The following is a 20950-nucleotide window of genomic DNA, read 5'->3' on the forward strand; positions in this document are numbered from 1 at the left end:
CGTTAGATGAGGATAAGTTGGGGGGTCCATGAATATAGGTCAGAGAATAAGTTAAGTAAAAGTATTTAAGGAAGTAGTCAGGATAGTGAGTGGAGAAAAGTTGAGGGTTTGCTATTATATGGTTAACAAGTGAATCTTTCTATGTGTAAAAAGTCATAAGGATGAGAGTTGTTATGAAACAATGTTATATTCAACTAAGACGCTAATATACAAATGTAACCAACAAGCTTTGGTGCAAGACATCTATAAATAAAGTCAGTTAATATGGACTTGTGAAGACTGTTTCGCAAAACATTGAATAAGATTTAAAGAGAAACCCAGAGGAGTCCCAGCAGATTTCAGAAGAGAACTGGTATAAGTTACTGGGCTGAATTGGTGACAGTGGAGAGATATAAAGGAAAGAATCTCCCCCCCCCCCCAACACTTGGTTTGAAGATATATTATGTGAAGAGGGCATCCCAGTGGCGAATTAATTGTGGGTTGTCCAGAACATCACCTGGACAGCCCCCTTTTTATTGGGAAGTTTTCACAATAAAGGGGCTGTCTGGATGCACCCTGAGTTATGTGTTTTAACTGATTATATGCTGTATTTTAATATGTTGTTGTTTCCTGTCTTGATTGATGAAAAAAGAAAGATGGCAACAACAACAACAACAATGGATGGTATTTGAAACAATGATGGTTTCTCTTTCAGCAGTACTCAAATCTCAACACTAAGGTCACTGTCCAGCTCCATCAGCATTAGAGTTTTTCTGGAAAACCCAGGAAATACGCTATAAACATACTTTATAGGCCAGGCCACAATATTTTACATAATGTTCATTAGAGTTGAAGTCTTACATATTTTACTTAATAGACTTTGAAAAGGAAGAGAATGGAAAGTTCTTCACATTCACAATGACATGTGCAATGTTCTGTGTGTATTTATAGCCTATGCTCTTTAAAATGCCCTACCTTTAAACAGCATAAAGGTTAACCATCTGCAAAATTACTAATTAATATGGTTAAAAGTGGCAATGAATCATCTTCCAGCATCACTACTAAATATGGTTGACCTGCAACTCTAATAAAAAATGGTTCATGTCCATCATTATTGCAAATTACAATTATATACCTTTCCGCTGGGAAGACCCAATTCCTTAAGTGCCTGAAAGATCACCTTTTCAGTTTTCCCTGATGCAAAGGTTCTGGTAATGCTATAGAAAAGAGAGAAGTCAGCTGTTGAAAATTTTACATAGACCATTATCGAAAGTAGATTAAGCATCTTTCTTAATAACTAATGATTATTACTTTATGGTTTCTATAACTATGTGGTTATGGCTGTTAGAATTGCAAGATAATGCTAACATAATTGCGTGTACAAACTATACTGTTATAGGCTAAAACAAATGTGAACGACGGTGGCCGTCCAGATCTTGTTGACTCACAACTACATAGTAAGAATACTCAATGACAAATCTAATTTTTTTCTAAATGAATTTCAACCTTATTAGTGTCAAAAAAGCACATTCCTGCGCTGGCTTTCCCCTGATAATCTAATTTCTTTCTTCCTAAATCCTAGACACTAATTATAGCTGCACATAAGCCTACAAAGGTTGGGGTTTTTTAAGTCAAAGATCTTTGCTGACAGTTTTTGAGCTTCTGCAGGGAAATCTGGAGAACAGTTCTTGAAGTAGTCTAATCTACCTTGAAGAAGCTTTCTAACTAAACTTCAGTGACGTATGTGCAGAATCAATTCATATATTTCACCAATTCTAAGACTCTCTTTTTCTTCTGTTTAAGGGGCTTCAAATATGGGCTGTGCCTTATATTCAATGGCACCTTAGATTTGAGAAAATGTAGTAATTTTTGTAAGCTCTCCTCTTTTCAACAATCACTTTGTGTGTGGCAAAGCCGAACTCAGCTCAACCTGCCTCTCAGCCCAATTATTCTTCCCTGACCTTTTCTCTGCGGTCATATTGGAGTGAAGGGAGGCCTTCTCATTGAGGCCATTATGAAAAAGAAAGTAAGCTCCAAAGTCAAAGAAATTTCCAGTTGAAGCCTCAACTGTCTTTTGCTGTTGCAAGACCTTAGAAAGCAAATATAAGGATTCAGCCTTCCTTCACTCCTTAACCACCCTGAAAGTAGAAGAAGCAGGAGTCACACTTAGCTTTTCCTCATAGTTGCTTTGGAGGAGAAGGCAGCAAACAACCCCTTTTTCCTTGAAAGCAATTGCTAAAGGAAGTAATTTAAGGTTCATAAAACCATGAACCAAATGCTACATGATCTCAATCAGAAACCAGGTTTTCTCTAGCAGCAGGCAATTTAGAGGAGTAAATTGTCACATTTTACTGATGGCACAAGGCTCAAAGATGTCCCATATCCTTGATCAGTACACATCCAACAACTCTTGATGCCTCCCCACCCAACTTGGTTCCTATACAATGCATAGCCTTCATGCATATCTTAAGGCCATTCCAGACAGGTGGCAAAAATCCATTTGAAATATGCAGTATTTACCTTACAGGTTTTTTGGTTGCTCTTTTTTTAAAGTCAACACAAACACTTCATCAAACTTGAAATGACTATTTTCCCCCCACAATAATACCATCTGCTCTGTTACCCAATAACAAATGATACATCAAAGTTGAAATATCTAAAGCCACAAGCAGTATTACAGGGCTCCAAATCTCTTACATGTTTTAGACTATAGAAATCAATATGCTTTAATCCTCAAAGCCCATTACAATGCATGACTTCAATTGGATTCTGACTTCATAGGTAAGAAAAATTTCTAACCGTGTAACTACAATTGGGAGCTCCACTGAACAGCTTCCTAAGACACTTACCTTCTAACAGGAATCTTGCCATTTGTGTTGGTTAGAAATGCCAGTTTCATCCAGCTGGAAGTTGAGAAAATGATGATTAAATCACTGGGTTGTTGTAGGTTTTTTTCGGGCATAACAAACAAACAAGCAAATTAAAAAGAGCTACTTACATAATAGCATGGAGGAAGAAAATATGCAGAAAAGTGCCTCACCTTTCTTGTGAACATCTTGTCAAAATGTGAGAACTACATAAAAAGATCTGCATTCCACACTTAAATATGAACTATATTAAAACTTCTGTTCTCCAAATCTAAGCATTGTAGTTGTTTAAATTACAGTTCACATCATCCCTAGCAAGCTGAATGATAAAGTTATAGTCAAAATCTACCAGAGGGTACCAGTAGCTTATATAAGAGAAGGATGAGAAAATGACCCCAGTATGCTGCCACAGGGAGCTGGGATAAACCTAGATATACTTCATATGGAGTTTCACAATGAGTCTGTTTTATTTGGTCCATGTAGACATGGGTTAGAAGTTATTGTTCTGAGATCTGGCTGTTGTGGAATGCAGGTTTTAAATATAAAATTCTCGCATTTGCTAGTTGGAATAGGTTTAAAATGAGACCCTGGAGAAGCAAAGTTATATATCAAATAATTCCTTTGAGAACCAGTGGGAAATTTAATGAAACTAAGCTAAAGGTTAAATAATTGTGATTTTGTTTTGTCGAAGGCTTTCATGGCCGGAATCACTGGGTTGTTGTAGGTTTTTCTGGGCTATATGGCCATGTTCTGGAGGCAATTTTTCTCCTCACGTTTCGCCTGCATCTATGGCAAGCATCCTCAGAGGTAGTGAGGTCTGTGAGGTCCAACAGACCTCACTACCTCTGAGGATGCTTGCCATAGATGCAGGCGAAACGTCAGGAGAAAAATTGCCTCCAGAACATGGCCATATAGCCCAGAAAAACCTACAACAACCCAATTGTGATTTTCCTGCTTTTGGCCTAATGAAAGCAGGAAAATCACTCTTCCTTAGCACCTTTTGAACCTGCATCAAATGTCTACTTCTGGATTTTTATTTCTGAAAAACAGAAAGAAGGGATTCAAAGATGGGGAGGGGAGAAATCCTCTTCATGGAAAACTAGGGAGAACTGAGGGCTAGCAAGGAAACATGGTGAATGATCTTGGTCTTTCCAGTGTTTCAGGGCAATCTTCAGGAGGCAGAAAAGGATAAGAATAATCCAAACCTAACAAGAACTTTTGTGCATAATTGGGCAAGCACTCTCCTTCTTGAACTAGGAAAAGATCAAACAAGGCCAAGAACTACAAGACATCTCTCAACAGATTACAATGTTCAGCAGTGAACTCCCTTAATCCCTGAGAGTATATTTGACTTTGGGAACATTTGTATTTGTGGAACAAATGAGAAGAATAAATTAGCACCACATTTCTCATGGATGTTTGAATTTGTAGAGAATGTCTCCTGCAGACTGCCCAAGATATTCATCTCTCATTGGTCCAAGTAAGGAAAGGAAATTTTGTGAAATCTTATGTTAAGAAGGCTGCAGTCAGAAACAAAATAAGAATTGAAGAGGTGAGAGAATTTTTTAAAAGTGCTCTTACTGTTTCTTGAGGCATGTCATGGGACAGACATTGTTTGCTCTAAAATTATGTATGACTGATCGGAGTCCTTCGATCCATTGCTGAAAGATAAAAACAAAACAGAACAAAAACCCCATAAGCATTAATTCATGGAAAATACAGAAATTTAAAAAGGGATCTTCTCCATATTGAGTATACTGAAACAATGCCAAATGTTCTCTTCGTATTATGGCTTTCTCATACCAGAAATGTACATGTTTATTAGGATTCTTCAAGGAATTCTAATTTCTGACCAGCTAGGCTCTATATAGAAATCATATATATTGGTTTTATTGAAAGAGAGTGAGAGTATTACTTATGTTTTGTGTAACAACAAGGATACAACACATGTCTCTAATCTGAAAAGGAAAGCTGTGGCCTTTGAGAAGTTTTTGTCAATTTCTTATCATGCAGCCATGGAGCTCCCGGTGACGCAGTGGGTTAAACCCTTGTGCCGGCAGGTCGCAGGTTCAAATCCGGGGAGAGGCGGATGAGCTCCCTCTATCAGCTCCAGCTCCTCATGCGGGGACATGAGAGAAGCCTCCCACAAGGATGATAAAAACATCAAATCATCCAGGCGTCCCCTGGGCAACGTCCTTGCAGACGGCCAATTCTCTCACACCAGGAGTCACTCCTGACACGACAAAAAAAATAATCATGCAGCCCATAGAGACTTGTGGGAGATGTAGTCCGGACACATCTGGAAAGTCACAGCTACCCCATTCATGTCTTAAATATTTTAAAAGCATTACATGTTTGGAACTGAACAATTTATGCATAGATTTAAGGGACCAAACCCCACATTCATATTGTGGCCTTGATGTATTCTGCTCGGAGCATACTGTAAAATTGGACAGCCAACAAGCTTTGTCCAATAGAAAGCAGTTTATTAAAAAGGAAATCACTTTCCAGAGTCACTGGTGATTGCAGAAGGGGGAAGAAAAGCCCATCCTTACTTGTCAATATTTACACCATGCAAGGTACATGATCATAGTAATAAATTATTGTCTCAGTACTTGCTGCAAGTGTCACCAGAAATAACCACACATTCAAGCATTATATGCTTAGCACAGTGCTGGTGGCATGACTGCAACATTTCTGCTTCCTAGTGCCAAAGGACAGGGTCTTCCCTTTCTTCATCTACTTTCATGCCACAGAGTTAGGGAAGACAGAGTTGCTATTATCATTTAACTGTATACCACAAGGTATTACTCATAATGGGACACATGGTCTGGGTGTGATGTTCAAAAGTTATCTCTGGTAACATAATCTGGGATCAGAAGTATTCCACCAAAATCAAACCTCATCTCAAGTGGAAAAAGGTGGGAAACCCCAATTTTCTCAGAACAATTGACACACTACACTACTTGGGTAAAAAAAGTACAATTAAAGATTTCAAGCTTTCAGAAAGCAGCGGGATTGAGAAGTAGAATGATATCTTTCGTGAATAACAATTGTAAATATAAGAGTGGCCAGCAGTTGGGAAGGACAGAGGACCATAACATTTTTAAAGAAGATAACATGAAAACTTGTCACCTAACATAACTATATGGTGGGGAAAATGTTGCCTGGGTCCCACATGAAGTCACAAGACAATTTTTAAGTTTCCAGGACCCCCACCACAACTCCATAAAAGAATGGTTTGCCCACAAGGAGAATCACTTGGATTGGCGAGGAAAACATGGCAAATTTGTCCCCACGTCATCTGCTCTATACCATAGTTTTCTACCATACTTTATCTCACAGGCCATTAAACCCAGGGGTCTTGAGATATGACCATGGGATCTCAGTATTCCTACATATTCAAAAGAGGAGGAGGAGAGTCACTAAGGTTGCCTTGAGGAACACAAGGAAAGAGTGAATCTGCACAGTTGTCAACTGATGCCTCAGGGATGGATCAGGTTGCATCTGTAAGTTGAGGCTCAGAGTTCCTCCTGATCCCTTAGCATTTCCCCTTTTAAAATAACACTACTACCCTCCTCAACAATGTCCTCTCGTTTTCTGCTTTTCACTTGCAGACAGCATTTCCACAGGTATTAAGATGCTTTCTTTGTGATACAAGAGCACTCTGCTTCTTGCCCCTTTTATAGTTCCTATTTGTGTACTACTGCATAGAAGCACCCAAATTCTCTGGATGAAAATATTTGGCTACTTCAGTGGTCTAGACTAGAACAAAGAACTTAAGGAGTTTTCTTCTCACTTAACACAATTTTAGTGTTCTATTTGGTGATTTTTCTTTTTTACAGTTTGGGACTGTTTGCGGAAAAAAAGTGTGCTTTATACAGCAGACATTATTTTTGCATGAAAATAGTAAGGATGGAAGTTTTTACATGAAGAATACTTTTTTTGTAAAAAAATAAATCCCCAACAACATTGTATTGTGCACAAGTAAAACATTTACAATTATAAAAACAATCTGAAACGCAGAACACACCAACAGAGTGTCTTAATCCACTACATGGCTACCAGCCTCCTGCCAGTAGACTCAAATCAAGGAAAAGCTTTATGAGAACTACCACTCCTCTTGGTGCCCCCTGAGAAACAGCAAGGGTATTCCTCTGGGCAGCTAAATCAGGAAATCCCAACTGGATGGCCCCCCATGAGGGTCTTCCTCCAGGGGTAAACCAAGAATGGGCAAGTTAGAAGTCCCTGAACAGACTCAGAAATGGAGTGGGCAGATCAAAAGACAACATGGCAAAATGGCACTATCTAAAAGAATCTCACACCTGTTAAATCTCCTGGCCAGGGTCTTGGAGGTGGAGGAGGATGAGCTTGAGCAAGAGGTGGATCAAATATACCGAGTCCAATTCACAAAGAAGAAAATACGGGATGAGATAGGACATGGATGAATTGACTTTTTTGTTGAAGAAAAATACAGGTATGATACTAAGAAGAACGAACTGGGATAATCTCCATGAATATCTGGACAAATTGGGAAAATAAGAAACAAGAGAGACAATTTCGTTTAGAACTTATTTTATATTTTTGAATAATAAGAAGATATGAGCCAAGAAGATGGAATGGAAGTCATTTTTTTGTTTTTGTTTTCTCTTTTTTTGTGTGTTTTGTGTATTTTTGTAGGTATTATTTTTTTTTATTTTTTTTTTAGGGGTTATTTGGGATTTTAGCATACTTTTTGCTTCTTCTTTTTTCTTTTTTTCTTCATTTCCCCACTTTCTTATACTTTATTGTTCCCACTCTTTCATTGTAATTAATATAAAATTAATAAAGTTCTAATAAAAATAAATAAATAAAAGAATCTCACACCTTGTGTGACTGTGGAGCAGAGCAGACAACTCCGCATCTGTATGCTTGTCCACTATGCCCTGCCTCATGTACAGAGGAGGAATTGTTGGAGGCTACAGGCAATGCTGTTGCCTGTTTTTGGTCAAAAGCTATTTAGCCACCTGCGCTCCTTCTATTTTTATCAATTTTATACTAATTTATGCAATGATTTGATACGAAATAAATAAATCCATGAAGACATCTTTTTTCCTTAAGGGTGAGAAAAATTGCTGGCATACTTCACAAATTGGCAAATTCTGGGTGTAAAATTTGAAGACAGGTTATAATATTATAGATTCCATATAGGTTCTTCATTCAAAGGTTCTACGCTTGTACAGTATAAATATAATGCTTTCATTATTTCAAAAACAAAAGCTAAAAGGTTCATTCTGCAATAAATTAGTCCAAGGTGCCACATGGCTCTTTGCTGCTTATGCATCTATGAAACTATATTTGCATTCAATAGCAATCTTGGCACTCTAAGGAAAAGCTGCTGGAACAGCATGAAAAATGAACCTTTCTGACCAATATCTGATCTGGCTATGTGGAAACTACATGGTAGTTTACATATTTCAAGTAACTGCAGAATAGTTTACATAACACACAATCAAGTTTTCAATAATGCACTTCCTACTTTGGTTCCTAGCCCTGAGTACATTTCTTAGCAAATATATTCTGGAGGCCTTTTAAAGGCAACATTTTATTGCACTACAATAGACATTCAACTACAAAGCAAAGAAAAATAATAGACCATTAAATGCATTAACTAAACATGGGAAGAAAAAGATCAAAAAGAGTCCTTCCAATATTTTTCTCTATATAAGTGATCTATGTGCTTCACACTCTATAGATCATATTTTCAGTTGTCAAAATGAAGAAGAACCCAAGTGTCTTTTAATGTATTTCAAGCAAGGCCACGGGCAATGAAGGTACAATTTGATCAACATAATGTGATAGACTCAATACATCATGCAAATTATATTACTCTAAGATCTTCATTCTCACCCATCCCTTTTCCCCTGTCTGATTTCAAAAACAGCTTTATGTCTGTGTTTTAGAAGCTTTCTCAGTGCATTTTTGTGCTTTTCTGTTGTTGTTGGCCTAATAAGGGGCCACGGCAGCACAATGGGTTAAACCACTTGCTGACTGAAAGGTTGGCATTGGGATTCGAACTGGGGCTCCCACTGTTAGCCTCAGTTTCTGCCAACCTAGCAGTTCAAAAACATGCAAATGTGAGTAGATCAACAGTTACCACTTCGGTAGGTAAAGGTAAAGGTTGTCCCCTGACATTAAATCCAGTCATGTCTGACTCTGGGGTGTGGTGCTCATCTCCATTTCTAAGCTGAAGAGCCAGCATTGTCCATAGACACCTCCAAGGTCATGTGGCCGGCATGACTGCATGGAGTGCCGTTACCTTCTCGCCGGAGCGGTACCTACTGATCTACTCACATTTGCATGTTTTCAAACCGCTAGGTTGGCAGAAGCTAGGGCTGACAGGGGAAGCTCATGCCGCTCCCCAGAACCGAACCTGTGACCTTTTGGTCAACAAGCTCAGCAGCTCAGCACTTTAACCCACTGAGCCACCGGGGGCTCCTGTAGAAAGGTAAATAGCGCTCAATGCAGTTATGCCAGATATATGACCTAGGAGGTGTCTAAGGATAATGCAAGCTCTTTGGCTTAGAAATAGAGATGAGCACCACCCCTCAGAGCCAGAAGGGGAAGCCTTTACCTTTATCTGTGTTTTGTTGTTTCTAGGTATTTAATGTTTGACTTTGTGTTTGTTTATGTTGGAATCTGTTCTGAGTCCCCTCAGGCAGATAGGGTGGAATAAAAATAAAGTAGTAGTAGTAGTAGTAGTAATAATAATAAAGATATAGTAACAATACTGATTTAGGAACGTAGAACTTTTGTATCTGCTGCAATTTATTTCCAGGACCTCTGCAGGTGCCAAAATCTGTGAACACTCAAGTCCCATCATATACACTGATGTGGTATAAGGGTGTCCCTTATATAAAATGACAAAATCAAGGTTCATTAAAAAAATCAATCTGGGGATGGTAGAATCCATGAACACAGAATGTGTGGATACAGGTCCATCTCAGGACTAATTAGATACTGAAATGCTTACATAGTCAATTATAGCTAAAAATAAATAAATAGGAGATACATGGATGAGTTTTCTCAGTACAGAGTATTATTTTCTTGTACCATCTACTGGAAAAACACAGAATGTTAAAATGACCTTGAGTTTTGAAATGTCACATCTTAAATCTCTGCCATTAGATTGATTTTTAAAATTTATACAAAGCACTAGCTGTACCTGCCACGCTTTGCTGTGGCCAACCTTCCCTCCTTTCTTTCTCTCCTACTTTCTTTCTCTTTCCTTCCCTTTTTTCTTTCATTCTCTTCTTCTTTCCTTCACTTCCTCTTCCCTTCCCCCCCTTCTTTGCCTTCCTCTTTCACCCCTTTCTTCCGTCTCCACCTATTCTTGGACTGCAACTCCCAGCACTCCTCCTCCTAATCAATCAATCAATCTATCTATCTATCAATCGATCTAACTTATCTACCTGGAGGATTGCTGGGAGTTGCAGTTCAGGAATAGGAAATTGGAAATAGGCAGGGATTGGGATGCTCTCAAAGAAATCCAAGGAGAAGAAAGCTTGCAGCTTGGAAGCAGTGCATTTGGATCATCCTCCTCTCCTAAAGGGCCTGGTCTAGGGGATGCTGGAAGCTGTAGTCCAGAAGACAGTGTGGATATGGTATTGTGTGTTTTGTTTGCCAGAGGGAGTTGTTTTTGCACATGCGCTATAGCATCTTTTTTCTTTTTTCGTCTTTTAAGTCCCTTCTGTTGTGTTTTTCAGTGTTTTCATGTTGGCCTGATAGGTGTGTTGTGTCTGAATTTGGTGTCAATTTGGTTTTTGAGTTATGTTAATCCCACAAACGAACATTACATTTTTATGTATATAGATGTTTTACTTAAAACCCAACCTAAACACATACACACATATAATCAGGAATGCCACCAGGTGTCAGCAGAAGTACAATGCACTGCTACGCTGCTGATACAATGAACAGGGATGTGCTAAAACATACAAATAAGCTTTGTTTTGAAGAGGTATTACACAACTGTTGATTAAAAACAATTAAATATGGATGGTGATGAAAAGATCAAGAACTTGTACAAAAGGGCCACAGGTGGCAGGTAGATGACATTTCATGTTTTCATCACTGGAAATGTGTCATTCCTCTCTCCTGCATTAATTAGTAAGGCCATAAAAATGGCATCACACTCATACAAAATGTATACAATGCCTAAAAGGGTGTGTAACAATTTCCCAAAGAGTGGTTATGTTATTCTCTTGGAGCAAGAAGGAAAAAGAGTCCCATGACACTTTTGTTTGACTACGAGTTGCTGTTCTCTTCCTTCCTTCTTTCCTTTCTTGATTTATTTATTATCTCTCTGTCTCTCCAAGGAGCTCAGAGCTGCATACACAGGTTCTCGCCCACACATTTCAGACAGTTGCTGTGTACTTTCTGAAGGAGCAAAGTCTCCCAGCCTCTTTCTGGCATCTCAGCCACAGCAGACTACACTGACACCCTTGTGATGCCATCAGGGGCATAATCTAAGTAATAGTAAATGACCCTCGTGCCTTCATACTCCTCATTTTCCTAACTTTGACCTGTCCTTGACAGGAAAATGTGAGAAATATGCGCTTGCAGTTAACCTGCATTTTAAACCTGTTTAATTTTAATAGCTTTGTGTTGTACTTTAAGGGTGGCATAGTCTTTTTAGCAGTGGGCTACAACTCTGGAGCACAAGCTCAGCCATAAAACCCCAAGGGGTAATCTTGGACAAGTTTTGAACCCAGAAAACTTATATAAAAACTTATAAAAACTCTTGTTGCAAACTTAGTATGTCTTCATAAATGGACTTTCATCTACAGGAATTAGAACTGGACAGTTTCATAATATCTACATTCAAAAAGAGAAAGCTGCTGCATCACTTCATAGGGAAGTCAACAAAGTAACTAGTTCACATTGGGACAAAATGGGATCAATCAACACAGGTCCTATTGTGAATCCAGGCACTTTGAGCTCTACTAATGACATGCATTAGTAGAGCTCAAATTTTTGCCCCAAAGGTATAACTATTACACAGCTGCATGACACCATTTGTTGGCATCCTGTTATGACTCTTTGTCCATAGAAATTATAATTGCACAGTTCTGTGGCATCCATATTCAGTAAGAGACAGCCACTATATCATTACATAAGGAAGTCATCAAAGTGACCAATGCATATAAGAACTGATGCAAAATGCAACCAGTGCTCATGGATCTCATTGAGTATTGGGACATCATCTAGTAGACCAGGCTGTGGCGCAGCTAGTTAGTAGCCAGCTGCATTAAATCACTACTGACTGAGAGGTCATGAGTAAGCTTCTGCCCATTAATAGTCTAGCTTGCTGTTGACCCGTGCAGCCTGAATGACAGTTGCATCTCTGAAGTAGGAAATTTAGCTACCGCTTTATGAGGGGAGGCTAATTTAACTAATTTACGACACCATAAAACCTTCCAGCAGCATGCAAAAGAATGAGGAAGTACTCCACCAAAGGACCCAGTGTCACAAGTGGATGGTGAAGTGGCAGCTCCCCTGGTGGCTGGAACCGAGTATACCCTCATGAAGCCGGAAAAGCTGCCTCTGTGCCTGTCTATATATAGATGTACTTCTGTGTCTAATTTTAATACTATTTTATAGGCTTTGGGAATTTGTTTTTCCTTGGACTGAAATAAAATATTATCTATTTCATTACCCTTCCAATCAATGCCTATCTTCTTATCCATGTGATATCTTGTTGTTTATATTGAAGCCATACAAGTTGAATGCCCTCTTCTTGTAGTTGGCATGGATTTTTTAGATGAGCTTCAATTTGTTATCCAATCAATATCTGTTTATAAGTGGGCTATTGGTCTCCCCCCAACTCTGTCCAATGGAAGACTTCCTTGGTAGTTGTCAACAAAGGTATTTTAAGTAGTCTTGATTTGTACTTTTCCCATACTCTGTGTAGTGTATCTCTTAAAATTAAGAGTCAAATTTTCATATATTAAGTATCCATGCCACCAATATCTTAAACTATGTCATTCAAATGTCAATTGTCTTTTATTCTCTAAAGTTATCAATTCTTTCATACAAACTAGTATTTAGCTTAAGGTTTGGTCGAGCCACACCCACTCTGTCTATAGAACTTTGAAAGGACTTCATCTTCACAAAACAAAACAAAATTTGACCACGTGGAAGCCTTGAATTTAACTTATTTCCTGTGTGATTAACCAAAGAAACTGTGTTATAGGGCAATTATATAAATACAGACAATAATATATTCATAAAATGCATGGAAGTCAAATTAAAGACAGCCAGTTCTCCGTAATTGCTTTGGTTAGGGGTGCAGGACTCCAATGAAAGTGGAAAAATGCAAATAAAAGTGATATTTTATTTACCTGATAGAATACTTTCTGGGAATCTGTAGGCCCTCCAGTGTGACTCTCTAGTCCAGTGGTTCTCAACCTGGGGTCCCCAGATGTTTTTGGCCTTCAACTCCCAGAAATCCTAACAGCTGGTAAACTGGCTGGGATTTCTGAGAGTTGTAGACCAAAACATCTGGGGACCCAAAGGTTGAGAACCACTCTAGTCAATGTCTGCCAGAGGTTGGCCACAGATGTTTCCTGAAGGACCTGGAGATTCCTGTTAAAAATACCTTTCAATGAGATTCTACGCCCTTCCAAGATAATTCTGATCAACATCACAGCTGAACTTAGATTCTTAGAGGAGGTCTAAGTGATTCCTAGAAAATCCATATTAATTGAATCCTCAAATTCACAAAAGTTAAACTCATAAATATGGAAGACTGACTGTTCTTGACAGCAACATGTATCAGTTTAACTTATTGCTTCCTCCCTTACTAGGTCCAGTAATCTCTTGTGTCAGAAAAACAGCCCATCAAGACTCCTTCAAAGAGAGCCAGCTAATCCTTCACCACCTCAGTTCATGCTCTTAGATTTCTCAGCTCCTCCAGAATCCTATTATTGTACCTCGTCGCAGATGAGGCAGACAGTGACTATAGCAGTACTGTCTTCATATGACACGACAACTGTTTCATTATCTGTTCCTCTCCCCTCTGAAAGAGCCAGCAAATGACAGAAACCGCAAAAGAGATTATCACTGAAAATGGTATTTCGTTCCAAAAGCCAGCAGACACAGTGGCATCCCATCAGTGCTCTGGGCAGCAATGGGAGACCCAAAGAGCTTACTGTATCTACTCAGAAAGAAAACAACCTTTGTTAATAGAAGAATGGTGTATTTCACAGGATAAAGGGCCAGCTCACAAAATCATGTTCGGCTAAAAGCTTCTCCGCTAAGTGTACAATAAGGCAATGACTGCAATTACACAACTTTACTTCCTAGCAGAGCTATACTAGGAGTTTCTGTTTACTCTTTCTGTGTTTAACATTATCATGTGCTTAAATTCCACATCTTTTCACTCACCCTTCCGCAATTAATAATATCTTCATCTTCTTTGTTTTGTCTTGTTTATTTTAATTCTATAAAATGACATGTGCAAAAAAAGACTTATGCTCAAGTATTTGCTACTGCCACTCCTTCAGTTGTACAAAGAGTTGCATAATGGGCATATATTTCAATAGCGCACTGTACTCCCTCCACAAAACTCAAAGACAGATCACAATAATTTATACTGGATGTACAACCTCCCACATTTGGTTTCTGAAGATGTGGGTGCCTTTTAAATGTATGCAGCAGACATTTGGGAACATGAACATAGAGATATGGTTTTCAAAAGAATATGATAGTTGCATAGCTAAACATAAAAAAAACCAAGATTATGGCAACAAGAATGATTGGCAACTGGAAAGTAGAGGGAGAAAATGTGGAGGCCGTGACAGATTTTGTATTTCTAGGTGCAAAGATTACTGCAGATGCAGACTGTGGCCAGGAAATCAGAACACGCTTACTTCTTGGGAGGAGAGCAATGTCCAGTCTAGATAAAATAGTAAAGAGTAGAGACATCACACTGGCAACAAAGATCCGCATAGTCAAAGCCATGATATTCCCCGTAGTAACCTACGGATGTGAGAGCTGGACCATAAGGAAGGCTGAGCAAAGGAAGATCGATGCTTTTGAACTGTGGTGTTGCAGGAAAGTTCTGAGAGTGCCTTGGACTGCGAGAAGATCCAACCAGTCCATCCTCCAGGAAATAAAGCCCAACTGCTCATTGGAGGGAAGGATACTAGAGACAAAGTTGAAGTACTTTGGCCACATCATGAGGAGACAGCAAAGCCTAGAGAAGACAATTATGCTGGGGAAAGTGGAAGGCAAAAGGAAGAGGGGCCGACCAAGGGCAAGATGGATGGATGGCATCCTTGAAGTGACTGGACTGACCATGAAGGAGCTGGGGGTGGTGACGGCCGACAGGGAGCTCTGGCGTGGGCTGGTCCATGAGGTCACGAAGAGTCGGAGACAACTGAATGAATGAACAACAACATGATAGTTGCAACTCTCAAATTAGTACAAGCCAAAGATACAGAGAGCAAAAAGAAGGAAACAGAAGCGGATTTCATAGCTAGGAAAGCAGGCAGATTGAAAGACAACATAGTATCTTGGAACATGACAGCTCATAGCAGTAAGTAGGAAGGGTGTGGGGAAATGCCATGAAGACCATCAACCCTAGGGCATGTCTACATTTAACAAAATGTGCTGGGTTAAAGACGTCTGGAGCTGCTTCAATGCAGTTCAGGAATATCGCTGGAGTCCAGACAGCTGGCCAGGCTGAGGGCACACTGGTATCACCATAGTCACCAGTAAGCAGCACCTTCCAGAGACTTGCTGGCAAAGTCAGGTTTCTGGTCATGATTGAAATATCCTGGTGTGACCTTATCAAAAATGGAATATGGCCAGCAAGTCTCTGCCAGTAGGTTGCTTGTTGGTGACGATTCAGAAGTGGGTTAGTTGGAGATGTGGACAATAGATCAGGCAGATTCAACTGTCCATTCCTTCAAAACATTGGAATCACCCCACAACTTCCTTTAACCTATATTAATGGCTGTATGCATGACTATTTCAGTGATTAATCCATTACACATATGGGATGTGAAGCTATGTGAACCAAGATGCACAAACTCAATACCCTAAACACCTGCTTTAGATGAATCTCACAGATGGTGAAGTGTTAAGTGTAATAACTCCTAGAAGGTAAGTTAATATGACCTTGCCCTCATTTGGTGTTCTCTACTGTGGCTTAGCTGTTGGAGCAAAGTGAAGGAACTGCCAAGTTTTTCAAATAAAGGTTATTATGAAACATTAATCCTTGAATTACACAATCCCTGGGTTTCAGACCTTTCTAAATAAACACACCAGCTAGTGTCCCTTGGACAGAAACTACATTTTTTTTTCTTTTCATCCAGGAATTTATCTATGAGATGAGCAAGGAGTTATATGAGAAAACTCCATGATTCCTGCTTGTCCATTTAACAGTAGTTGGAAACCCAGTGTCTTTCAGTCTGAAACCAGCCAAGTGCCACTAAGGGGGCATCTACAGTATACCGTAGAAATAATGCTGTCTGACACCACTTTAACTGCCAATGCTTAACACTGTGGAATAACTCGTTATGAACCACCTAGGAACTTAAGATTGTCTGGAGAGGTCCTGCTCTCGATCCCGCCTTCTTCAGGTGCATCTGTGGTGGGGATGAGAGACAGGGCCTTCTCAGTGGTGGTCTCTTGGCTGTGAAACTCCCTCCCTAGGGATATTAGATTGGCTCCCTCCCTCCTGACTTTCTGAAAAAAAGTAAAAACATGGCTCTTTAAAGAAGCTTTTGGAAATGCAGCGTAATAAACATGGAACTATGAAAGAATGAACATGGAACCGGTAGATGATGCTACTGGAAAAATGAGTTTAACAGGAAGCCACTGGTGATTATATGTTTTTAATGTTTTTAATGGATTTTTTAATAATGTTATGCTAAATGTTTTTTATTGTATTTTATGACTGTTGTGGCATCAAATTGTTGCCAATTTGTAAGTTGCCTTGAGTCGCCTTCAGGATGAAAAAGGCGGGATAGAAATACCATAAATAAAACAGTGAATAAATCATGGGAGTTGTAATTTGGTGAAGCACCAACACTCTTCTTCATAGAAAGCTAAAAACCAGGCAGCATCAAACTATGGTCCTCCAGCTGTTTGAGCTTCCAACTCCCAGAAGCCCTAGCCCGCTTATATAATTGTCAAGAGTTCTTGGAGTTGGAGGCCCAAACAGCTGGATGGATGCAGTTTGAGGATACCTGATCAAGATGTCCAAAATCTTTGCTAAAATCTATAAAGCACAGGCTGATTTTTGTTTGAAATTCTTTGGCGCACTCTGTTATCCAATATACAATTGCAATATGATTCCTAATGCCTCTTCCTTTCCTGAACCCATGTTAGACTCCTGGAATCTCTCGATCTATATAAATTTAAAAAATTTTATAAAAATTTTGGACATCACTCAGCTTTCATAGACAATTATTGCAATGGTCCAATGGTTATGTAATCCCTGGTGTCCCTTTCAAGAAATGAATAGTGAGCATTTCTGTGGGTCACTGTTTTGTGTTTCATATTTGCTGACAGATTTTAATTAGAACTAGAATAGATTCTGTCTCTGTAGACTGGTATGCCATTTGTTCTTGGTGATTTACTTCTCCCAAGTGCTCTGACTGCAATTTCATTCCACTTTCTAAAACTGGAAATTCATCTTCATATGGTTCTTTCTTCAAGAAATTTGTCACCCTTTAATCTCTTTTACATCATTCTTCAGTGTATTGTTGCTGGGTTTTTTATTTACAGTTGATAATGTAATGTATTCCCCAACTGTAGGAGTATGGCCCATTAAATGTTAATAGCTGTTCTGGAAATATGTCTGGGTCTAAAATACCATTAAATGCTTTTGGTTGTTAAGTTAAATTTGCATTTTCCCTGGTGGACTATTTGCACTGAGATTGCATTCCCTAATGTCACATCTTCTTGAGAATATTATCTTCCCACATATCAATTGATATGCACATATGGCATATTGCTCATAACCAAATTATAATTAAACTGGCAGCCAGCCCATATCTATTTGTTGTTGGTATATATAATTGTAGTGACACATCTCACACTGATTCTTAATGGGATGAATCACCTCCGACATAAAAAAATCAGGAATCTCATCACAAAATATGATTCTATGTGCCTTCCCCATGGGTTCTGTGATAAATATATGGCAGACAACATATAACCCAACTCTGAAGTATGCCTCCTCTGTAATGCTAGTCCTATTTGAGTCCTCCAGATGTTTATTGGATTACAGCCCTCAACAGCACCTTATAATTAACTGTGCTCCCTAGGACGATGAGAACTATATTTAGAAAATAACTGCCATCCCATTGCTGGTCTTTTCAGGATATGTCTTAACAGGTCACATCTCCCTACAATGAATGCAAATGGTTACTAACAAGCTATCTGGCAACTGGTTCCACTGGAGATGAAGTTCTCAACTGTAATAAAAATATAGGAATAAGTGAAGTTAGAGATAAGTTTATGGCAATCCATAAAGGACATGAAATCCAAATGTTTGATGGCGGCTTTTGATAAACCAGTGGACCTGACTTGTTACCTGCTTTGTCCATTACAAAAGGTGTCCACACATTCCTTGAAGCCTTCTAAATATAGATGATTCTAGGAATCAAATTAATGCTCAGGTTAGGTCTCATTTTTACTGCATTATCAGCAACCACCATCTGGAGATTATTAATCAAATGGAATATTTCTTATCAATAGGTACATTTTCTTCTAACCAGGTACATTGGTGTGAAGTGAAAAGTATAAGCAACCCTACCTGCATCCTGCAGATCTGATAATAATTATGCTGCACACATTGCTGTATGCAGTTGAAAACATCAAAGTGCTACTTTGGGGGGGGGGGGGGGGGGGGAGAAAGACTAGTATTCCACAAAAGAAAACTTCATCTAGGCGTAGTTACTAATTGTGCAATAAAAGCAATTCTAGCTTTGACCAGGGACTTCATTTGTAGTTCTTGGATCCAGAGTCACTACTACAAAAGGGACCATTTCTACAAAAGGGGAGCAATCTATGCTAACTCTGTTTTACTATGTTAATTAAAAATGAATAACCTAGCATTTCTTATTTTAAAATAAAACCATTTTGGTCCTAATCCTTCTCATGAGCATTACAGAGATGTGATACTTCAAAAATGATAAAATAGATATTGCATAGATTTAAAAATTACAGTACAGTACTCATAGAAGAAAACAAAGTAATATTTCTTTCTTTCTTTAGTGCCATCACTATACATAGTGATGGAGGAGGAGGAGGACCACCAGTTTTCTAACTACAGCTTTATAATCTAATTGAGACTCTGTGATTCTATGAAAGCGAGCGGTGGTGAGGGGGATTAAGTCCAACAGATGCTGCCTCCTCTTTTCTCCACCCAAAGTGACAGAAGTGAGAGTTGAGGTGGATTGAGAATCTTTCCTTTGTTTCTGGGCCTAAGTATGATGGAGTTGTACTGACTTCACTCCTTCTGAGATCAGGGCAGTAGTAGTTGGGACTGAGAGAGGGGATTCCCTCTGCGTCTGGGTGTAACATGATGGAGCTATGCCTACCTCTTCTGTTTCCCCTCCCATCTCAGAATGGTGGCAGTTTGGATGGGTAGACGGGGGGGGGGGGGGGGATTTTCTTCTGAGTCCTGGCATGATGGAGCTATGCCTGCCTCTTCTTCTCTCCCACCAAGACTAGAACACTAGCAATTGGAATGGATGGAGGGCACGCATAAAATTTCAATTCTTGGCACCGCTAGTAAAAAGACTTATCAGTAACAAGATAGGGAAAAGACTGAATTTCTGGACAGTCTAGGTCAGTGGTTCCCAACCCATGGATCTCCGGGCAGAGGTGAGCTATGAAATAGGGAAAACAAAAAAAATCACAACATCCAAATGTCACTATGCTTGCATTTCAAGTTTTACTCCTCTATGTTTCTACATATCTCCATCAGAGTGGATTTTCAATGCTTTTTCTATTGAAAACCAAAATAAGAAATAGATTAAATGTTGAAAATGGTATGAAAACTCAACCACTAATTTTTAAGCATGTCAATGAGTTACAATTTCAATCATCTCATTTAAAAGAATGTAAGCTAGCATTCTTTTGAATTATATAATACTGAAAAGTCTATTTTCAATGTGTTTTTGTTTTAATAATCCTATTTTTAATGTATCAGGGTTGCGGGTCACTTTGCCTCTGTAAGATGGGGTTGCAACCCACAACAGGTTGGGAAACGCCAGTCTAGGTGAATCAGCAATCTGGCCTTACCTATTCACATGCCCTTACTTCAAATATCCATAATATGTGCAAAGCAATCCTATAGAGGAGGATGAATCTCTGACAGAAGAACCACTTGCTGCAATTATTATAGCAAAGACAGAAGATGAAGGTGGAGAAGAAAAGAGAAGGCAGGAGTTTTGTTCCAACTTTATTCTTCTTTTTTCAGTATCTGTATTAATTTCTTTTCTTCCTGCTCAATGCAAGTAAAATAATATAAGTTGAACTTAAGGATGGTCATAACAGGGGAGGGGTGTTTAGTAGGCCTGTCGGTTTCGTTTCGTTAATTCGTTAATTCGTATTAAAATCGTTATTTTTTGCATATCCGAAGCGATATCAAAACATATTTTTAAACCCAGAAGGGTTTAAAAATATCGAAGCAGCAGCCCCATGTATTTTACGAGCTGAAGCTCCGCTCGTTAATTGCATGGAGGCTGCTGCTGAGCGCGCCATCCGGCTCTGGCTCCTCCTCTTCCTCCGGAGCCCATTGGATGGCGCGCGCGCGCTCACAAGCGGCCTCCGCGCGCCATCCAATGGGCTCCTGCGCCCCCCTCCTCCTCCTCCTCCTCCTCCTCTTCCTCCCAGCTGGGAGGAAGAGGAGGAGGAGGAGGAGGAGGGGGGCGCCGGAGCCCATTGGATGGCGCGCGTGCGCTCACAAGCGGCCTCCGCGCGCCATCCGGCTCTGGCTCCGGCGCCCCCCTCCTCCTCCTCCTCCTCCTCCTCCTCTTCCTCCCAGCTGGGAGGAAGAGAAGGAGGAGGAGGAGGAGGAGGGGGGCGCCGGAGCCCATTGG

At 39.5% G+C, this 20950-nt stretch overlaps 1 protein-coding gene across 5 annotated transcripts in view; it reads right to left on the bottom strand.

Annotated features, from left to right (window-relative positions):
• The window catches only part of PLCB4 (phospholipase C beta 4), a 255778-nt gene that overhangs the window by 70378 nt on the left and 164450 nt on the right, over window positions 1-20950 (bottom strand). For all 5 annotated transcript variants that reach the window (XM_067469124.1, XM_067469130.1, XM_067469126.1 and 2 more), the window contains 3 exons: window positions 4428-4507; window positions 2829-2882; window positions 1115-1196 (listed from right to left, as the gene is read on the bottom strand). In XM_067469124.1, coding sequence (XP_067325225.1) covers window positions 1115-1196; window positions 2829-2882; window positions 4428-4507 — 216 coding nt within the window. The remainder of the gene's footprint in view (window positions 1-1114; window positions 1197-2828; window positions 2883-4427; window positions 4508-20950) is intronic.

This window comes from Anolis sagrei, chromosome 1 (assembly GCF_037176765.1).
Source record: "Anolis sagrei isolate rAnoSag1 chromosome 1, rAnoSag1.mat, whole genome shotgun sequence".
NCBI classification, from domain to species: domain Eukaryota; kingdom Metazoa; phylum Chordata; class Lepidosauria; order Squamata; family Dactyloidae; genus Anolis; species Anolis sagrei.